The 7863-nt window shown below is 34.0% G+C and overlaps 1 protein-coding gene across 1 annotated transcript; it reads left to right on the top strand.

Moving 5' to 3' along the window:
• Window positions 1-1076: 1076 nt before the first annotated feature.
• Window positions 1077-4669, top strand: LOC109796154 (tubulin alpha-1 chain). The gene is made up of 5 exons (XM_020355811.3): window positions 1077-1308; window positions 2119-2333; window positions 2428-2627; window positions 3167-3675; window positions 4076-4669. Exons 1-5 carry the CDS (start codon window positions 1196-1198, stop codon window positions 4383-4385), a joined length of 1347 nt encoding a protein of 448 aa, XP_020211400.1. The 5' UTR covers window positions 1077-1195; the 3' UTR covers window positions 4386-4669.
• Window positions 4670-7863: the final 3194 nt, after the last annotated feature.

The following is a 7863-nucleotide window of genomic DNA, read 5'->3' as shown; positions in this document are numbered from 1 at the left end:
ATAGGTAACTCTAGATTTTCTCATGATTGTTATTCTGCTTTCACTGATTTTGGTAGGAAAGGCTAACTGTACTCAGTAAGTACTATACTACTATTGAACCATCTTGTCAGATACCAAAATTGATAGACCAATATATAGTACAGAAAAAAAAAAAAAATCATCACTGCTTTTTACTATACACAGCACAGAAATCCATCGATTATTACAACCCTAAGTAGTAAGGATACACATCATCACAAATATAAGGTCCTTTTTTTTTCTCAATATTTTCTATCTCTATCAATTTTTACTAAACCCTAATCTAATAAGTGTAAGTATAAATCACTCAATTATTATGATCATATACCCGTGGTGTTATAAAAAATATAAAAATATCTGTCACAGTATACAAAAAATATCTGACTTGACAGTCTTAATTGAAGAGAAACGTGGAAGGCTAACATGGTCACAGCTGTATAGCTGTACCAGCCTCTATGGAAAAAGATGCGTCACGAATACAAGATAGGATTTTGTTTTCCTTTTGTTACGAAGCACATGTATGTATCTTTCGTAGAAACAACCCTATTCGATAAAGTAAGATTATTATAAACCGAAAAATTCTTTTATACAATTATTTAGAACACACTAAAAACTACTAATTAAGCTTAAGATAGATAGTTTTTCTTTTTCAATCATATGTATCTTGCCTGAAAATAATTCTCATCGAACTAGTAATATTATTATGAACAGCGTAATTCTCTCTCTAAATAATGTGGTTATATATTTAAAAGTTAGAACAAAAACTACTAATTAAGTTGAATGAATTCATTCAGTAATAAATATAGATATTTTGAAAATATATATTTTATGTTTTTGCTGTGCCTGCCTTGTGGTGAGTTATTTTGACATGAGGAGACAAGGACTTCTGCCCCACAGATAAGTTGGAAACCGACCAAAAGCATGGACCCCTTCAACCCCACCAAGCAGTTATCTCCAAATGAGGGGACCCACTTCATTATCACAGAACTCTCTTCAATAATTTGAGATATTTATCAACTGTTAAAACTTTGTAACCATTTGACTTTTTGTCCATCCTTCACTTATTGAGTTGTTGTGTTCATGTCACGTTATAACGCTAAAGAGATAAAACAAACATAAAAGAATCTTCTTTGCTCTCTCCCCTTCGCACTTTCCTCCTCCTTCTGAGACACTGAAGATGAGAGAGATAATAAGTATTCATATTGGACAAGCCGGAATTCAGGTGGGGAATTCATGTTGGGAGCTGTATTGCCTTGAGCATGGAATTAACCCTGATGGCACCATGCCCAGGTACATTGCTTTATGTGATCAGTGCTGTGTTATGTGTTGTTTACATCAATTCTGTATTGATTAGGTTGTATCTTCATGGAATTGGCTTGATTCTTCAGGTCTTTTGACTTTGGTGTTTTTTTTTTCCACTCAATTTGTTACCTTGAATATATAAGAAAGCTTAATTTGATTGATTTTCAACTTGTCTTACCTGATCAGTTAGATGGAATCCTTAATATATTTTCCAAACTGCTTTGGGTTTTTCTTGTTTTCATAAAGGGTCATTTGTAGATATCAACCTTGATCGTGTCATGTTGAGTAACATAATAATATGCATAAATAGTTCGGTTCATATTACTCTATTGTAATTGTCACCCCTAATGAAAAGAATAAATAAAGAAATGCCTTTTGTGTCTACGACAATCTCTTATGTTTAATTTCCACATATAAAAGATCCATTGTTTAGCACTCTGCCAAATTGGAAAACTAGGAATATTTCTTCAATTTGGTTCAACAGACTAAAACATACTCTATCTATAGTTATATGTTTAGATGTAATTTTGGAATCTTATAATTTAATTTCCCCATGTTGTTTCTACTTGTGTTTCCCATTAATTGGTTGAGTTATTGTGGACTCTTGGTGGGGTGTAGAGTGTAAAACCATATGAAGTCGAAAGTCATTGAATGAATTTTATAACTTTATAAGCTTTTAATTTCTCATTACCCTGAAGCTAGAGCTTGATTTTTGTTTTGATCTATGTTTCGAAAGTCATTCTAACTGTTTTTCCCTTTTCTTTGGGTACAACAATTTTCATTTCTATCTGCTTGCAGTGATACCACAATTGGCATTGCACATGATGCTTTCAACACCTTCTTCAGTGAGACCGGATCCGGAAAGCATGTGCCAAGGGCTTTATTTGTTGATCTGGAACCTAGTGTTATTGATGAAGTAAGAACTGGTGCTTACAGACAACTCTTTCACCCTGAGCAATTAATCTCTGGCAAGGAAGATGCTGCTAATAATTTTGCAAGGGGACACTACACTGGTAAGTCAAATTTCTGATGCAAGGGAACATTACATTGGCTATTCTTTTCTTTGTTTAGCTGGACAGTGCCACTTACTGTGTATCTATGCTGCAGTTGGAAGAGAAATTGTTGAACTATGCCTTGATCGTATCAGAAAATTAGCAGACAATTGCACTGGCTTGCAAGGATTCTTGGTTTTCAATGCTGTTGGTGGTGGTACTGGTTCTGGTTTGGGATCATTGCTTTTGGAACGGTTGTCTGTCGATTATGGGAAGAAGTCTAAACTTGGCTTTACCATCTATCCTTCTCCTCAGGTATTTTCTTAAAATCATTGGAAAATAACAGAGAAAGTAAAATGAACTGTGTGTTTATCAATGATCAAACACTTGATAATATCATTCCGACTTCTGATTTTCTGGTCTTTTATTCAAGACATTATTCCTGTGAGAAATATAAATTCAAATGGAAACAAATCCAGTGATGTTTAGTAGGTTGTCATGTCCTCTATTTTATTTTTGAGTGTTCTAAGATGTGATGTAACATTTAGTTTGTTTGGATACAAACTTAAAAAGAGTTTTTCAGAGCTTTTCTACCGAAAAAAAACTCTTTATTTTCAATAGAAAAGCTTTCAAAAACTCTTCTAAAGTTGTAAACAAACTTTTTGTCACAAGGGGAACTACCTAGTAGGCTTATATTACTATAGATACTTCGGCATTTGTTGCTCTACATCGTCCTAGGATTTCTTGCTTTTCTTAATTGTGTTGTATGGTTTGCTTCTTAATTGTTTATATGTGTATATTGTTATTGATTATCCATGCGGAATGCCCTTATGGTAGTACTATTTATCATGCAGGTATCCACAGCAGTTGTTGAACCTTACAACAGTGTACTTTCCACTCATTCTCTTCTTGAGCACACTGATGTGGTTGTGCTTTTGGACAATGAAGCAATATATGATATCTGTAGAAAATCATTAGATATAGAAAGGCCAACGTACACTAACTTGAACCGTCTGATATCTCAAATTATCTCTTCCTTGACCACTTCCTTGAGATTTGACGGCGCAATTAATGTGGACATTACTGAGTTCCAGACTAATCTTGTGCCATATCCTCGTATCCATTTCATGCTTTCATCTTATGCACCTGTAATATCCGCTGCAAAGGCCTTCCATGAGCAGCTATCAGTTCCTGAGATCACCAGTGCTGTTTTTGAGCCATCAAGTATGATGGCCAAGTGTGATCCAAGGCATGGCAAGTACATGGCATGCTGCCTGATGTATCGCGGAGATGTTGTTCCCAAAGATGTAAATGCAGCTGTTTCAAATATCAAGACAAAGCGAACAGTTCAGTTTGTTGACTGGTAATTAAACTTCCTTGGAATGTCATATTATGGACTTGTTTGGATAAAAAATTTCATAAACAAGAAGAAAATAAGGAGAAAAAAATAGAATAAACTTCTCTAAATACTTAAAAATTAGCTTATGATAATTTGTAAAAGTTATCTCATGTTAACTTCTATGTTGAAGTTATCTGATATTATCTTTCAGAAGTGCTTAGAAAGAAGTTTATCCAAACAGACTCTATGAGTGATGGTTTAGATTGTGTTCCTTTCCTAATGGTTTTGTAACTTTGTTCCTTCTATTATAATTCTAACTACATGACACTTAGTCCAATATAGCTGTTTTGAGGACATATTCTTTCAAGTTTTCCATTTTTCATTACAAAACTCTTAATAGTGTGATTTTTATGACAAATTTCAGGTGTCCTACTGGTTTCAAGTGTGGAATCAACTACCAGCCTCCAACAGTGGTACCAGGAGGTGATCTTGCCAAGGTGCAGCGAGCGGTTTGTATGATAAGCAACAACACAGCCGTTGCTGAGGTTTTCTCTCGCATTGATTACAAATTTGACCTCATGTATGCTAAGAGGGCATTTGTCCACTGGTATGTGGGTGAAGGAATGGAAGAAGGTGAATTCTCAGAAGCCCGGGAGGATCTTGCTGCTCTTGAAAAGGACTATGAAGAGGTTGGAGCAGAAGGTACAGAAGAAGAAGCTGAAGAAGGTTACTGAAAGCTTCATCTTAAGCTACCTTACCTGCATTTCTTCTCCCTTCATTTCTCTGTCTAGTATCTGTTATTGTCCATTGTTTTTTAAGGATCTTTCTGTTGTGTGCTAGCTCTGTTCTTACTATTGTTTCATGCTAGTGTTGAGTGAGACAATTGCTTTCTTCATGAGCAGAAGTGGTTTATTTGTCATTTTGAATCACTTGGATGTTTATGTGAAAGAGCGGAATAAATGGCTGGTAGGAATGCTACAAATTTCCATTACTTCAAATAAATTATATGTTTATTTTATCTTTTGCAATAATATGTACAAATATGGCCAAAAGAAAATTCTTGTTTTAACTTTCTATTTTTACTTGTTAATTACAAAATTGTTGTCTTATTGATATGAAGTATCTACCAATTTCACCAATGATTAATCTTCATCAAGGAACCTAGCTGAATCACCTTTAATAGGATCTTCCTTTCTAATCACATTTTTTCTATTTGTAAGTCTCGAACCTCTGAACTAATTAAAGAGACCGAATTTAGTATTATTCGAACAAATGATATGTTGGTTTTTTGTTATCAAAGATTTGTATAAGCACCGGAAACAACTTTAATTTTTGTTTTCTCTGTTTCCTATACATATATTCGAAAACAGCAAACAAAGTGAAAATAAAGTAGCAGTTCTATAATGAAAAAGTGAAAAAGAAAATACAAGTAAATAGGCCTAAGGAACTGCAGTGAAAAACTTTAATAACGTATATCCAAACTTTCATATGATCACTTTCCACCTGAACTAGCCACTATTTGTTGTTTCACTGTATTTCCAGTATTAAACCACAGCTCATGTGCTGTAAAACCATAGAAGGCGCTGCCAAAATAATTGTATGTAACTCACTTCTGCTGTGCTTTATATGACTTGAAAATAGGCTAGTCGAAAGTGAAGAGGTAAAAAATGGTAATGTATTTGGGCGATATATGTCAATACTCAATTTATTATCATTTCCTACTTTCATATTCACTCCAACCAATTACAAGAAATTCTATATTTCAAAACCAAGTGTTTGAGGAACCAACTTGAAGGTCTGTAGTTCTACTTCTACACTTTCATGTTATACAACATTGGTGGAAATTATTGTTACATGGTCTTTGTACATAAAAGATCAGGTATATTAATTTCAGATTTGAAGGTCTAAGCAGAATTGGATTTGGAGGATGCAATCCTTTAACATAAACCAGTTGTAGAATTTACCTAGTTTATATTGGATTAAAACCCTTTTATTTTTTTCATGTTAAAAGAAATGGAGAGAAAAATAGCAAATGATAAAAAAATAAAATAATCTACCATTTGTATTGAACATTAGTGTAAGACTGGAAGTCCACCATGCTATGAATATTTTATTAGTATAACATTGCATGAAGCAGGCCCTTTTTGTTATTTGTTCTGGTAAAGTCCCTAGCCGACCAACTCGTTTAAAGCTAACATTATGCTTTAGCAAAACATCAACTTGGGAGTTACTATTCTTGTTAAGACATGCAATGGGCAGCAGAAGCATAAAACATAAAAAATCATACAAAATCATAAAACAGAGAAGAGGAAAGGTTAGGGAACAGAACAATTTCGTATTTGCTGAACAACCATACCATTCTGCTTGTTTTTCATTCATATATAAGGCAAATACATGAAAAATGACAGCCATACATAGAACCTATAAATGCTGTCAGTAAAACACATGTTCCCACCATCATTAAGTGTGTAGATTTGCCTAAAATCAGATACCTAACAAGATATTATCTACTGGACTAAGCAAACATAATTACAGCAGAACTTTACCGACTAATATAAACAACCATAATTAATTATAGTAGTAAAAATAAAGAAAAAGTTTTACAGCATTAACAATTCTGGAGAAGTCTTTAGCCGACTTTGTAACCACTCTAACTGATGATCATCTCGACATGGCCACGTGAAGACCAACCTAATCACACATTGACTGATTTAAATCACACTTAAGTTGATTTAGTCATGTTTAGGCCTTGTAACAAACTGTCAGAAAAGAATTTTCACTCTCTTATCTTTCTTTGGTAGCTATAAATAGGAACTCACGTTACAGGTTAGTCATGTTTAAACTAAGCAATTCATGATTGACATAATGCGCTTAGTAACAAACTGTCCATGTAGTATAATAATTTTTACTCTCTTATCTTTCTCTGGTAGCTATAAATAGAGACTAACAGCACATGTACCTACACTTTCTCATTTTCTCATATGATTACTCTGCTAAAACTCCATGAATTTAGCATTAGAGTGTTTCCAGGTGGCCTCCATCGTCAACTCCCATTTTTTGGACGTTGTTTCACAGTCAGCGTCAACCCTCATTGAAGGAGTTACTTGTTTGGTCAAAATTATTTTTGACTACTATGCCTTTGCAAGCTCCGCCCCAAGCAATTTCGTTTTTATTTGATCTAAGACCACACTTAGGACCAGCCAGGTTCAGACCTGAGTTGTCTCCACTCATGTTTTGTAGTGTCAAATATCTATAAATGATAAAATTTGACCTCTTCAGCAAAATAAATATCACTAGCGTATCCTTAACGATAAATATTTTTATTCCTTTCCTTTGGTAAATATTGTGCTAAATTATTCCTTTCAAGCAAGCCTCTAAGAATGATTTTTTATTCTTTGCTAGTCTTATGCTGATGCGTGAGGAGTTTTGGTCAATATTTTTTCACATCATTTTTTATACTTCCCATGGGATTTGTCACTTCTAGCAACTCAGTAGACCAACAGACATTATTCTTAGATACAAACAACCACTGTCTAGCTTTTGCCCTTACTTCTGATTTTAGCAATTGGTAATATCCATTTGGTTATTTTAGAGTGCTATTCTTGATAGCCAAGTCTAAACGCGTTCTTCACGAGCCAGATGGAAGAGAAAAGCAGATAAGGATTAAGAAAGTTGAGTATTAAAAATTGGAGATTCTGGGTCCACAAGACTGAGCAAGATGTTACCTTATCCTTGGATGTGATGGGTAGTTTAATTTTAGTCCTATCACTTAATCTACAAGTTATAAAATAAGATTCCAAAGCTAATCATTTATATGATGGTTCACCCGCTAAGGTTTGGGACAAGAGAATGAGACAAGTTTGTGTATCCATAATTGATTGGGATAAATAATCATAGCCAAAACAGATGACTAAAGGGCATGAGTAATTCAAAAGCATTGGACCAAAATCCTGAGAAGATACGGAAGCATATTTTCATTAATAACTAGCGAAGCAAGCATAGTACTTGTCCTTTTCATATTTAAAGGAAATTAATGTGATTTTACTGTTTATCCATGTAAAGCAACGTGAATAGTCATTTTGATTTTGGTTCTAAGATTAGATTCCAATTTGCTTATTCTGTTTCCAAAGTCTAGTCTTTCACACTGACGTATTCCTAGAAAAATGACTTTGATACAAAAAGACGTGAAGATTTACTTTTGACATTAGGATG

Source organism: Cajanus cajan, chromosome 4 (genome assembly GCF_000230855.2).
Source record: "Cajanus cajan strain Asha chromosome 4, NIPB_CcT2T_4, whole genome shotgun sequence".
In the NCBI taxonomy this organism is placed as follows: domain Eukaryota; kingdom Viridiplantae; phylum Streptophyta; class Magnoliopsida; order Fabales; family Fabaceae; genus Cajanus; species Cajanus cajan.
The sequence above is the reverse complement of the archived record's forward strand: the minus strand, read 5'-3'. Positions and strand labels throughout refer to the sequence as shown.

Excerpts from the sequence above, each read along its gene's own strand:
- LOC109796154 (XM_020355811.3), top strand. The coding sequence starts at position 1,196 with ATGAGAGAGATAATAAGTATTCATATTGGACAAGCCGGAATTCAGGTG. Across the intron at positions 1,309-2,118 it reads CCTGATGGCACCATGCCCAG|TGATACCACAATTGGCATTG; the intron begins GTACATTGCTTT and ends ATCTGCTTGCAG. Across the intron at positions 3,676-4,075 it reads ACAGTTCAGTTTGTTGACTG|GTGTCCTACTGGTTTCAAGT; the intron begins GTAATTAAACTT and ends GACAAATTTCAG.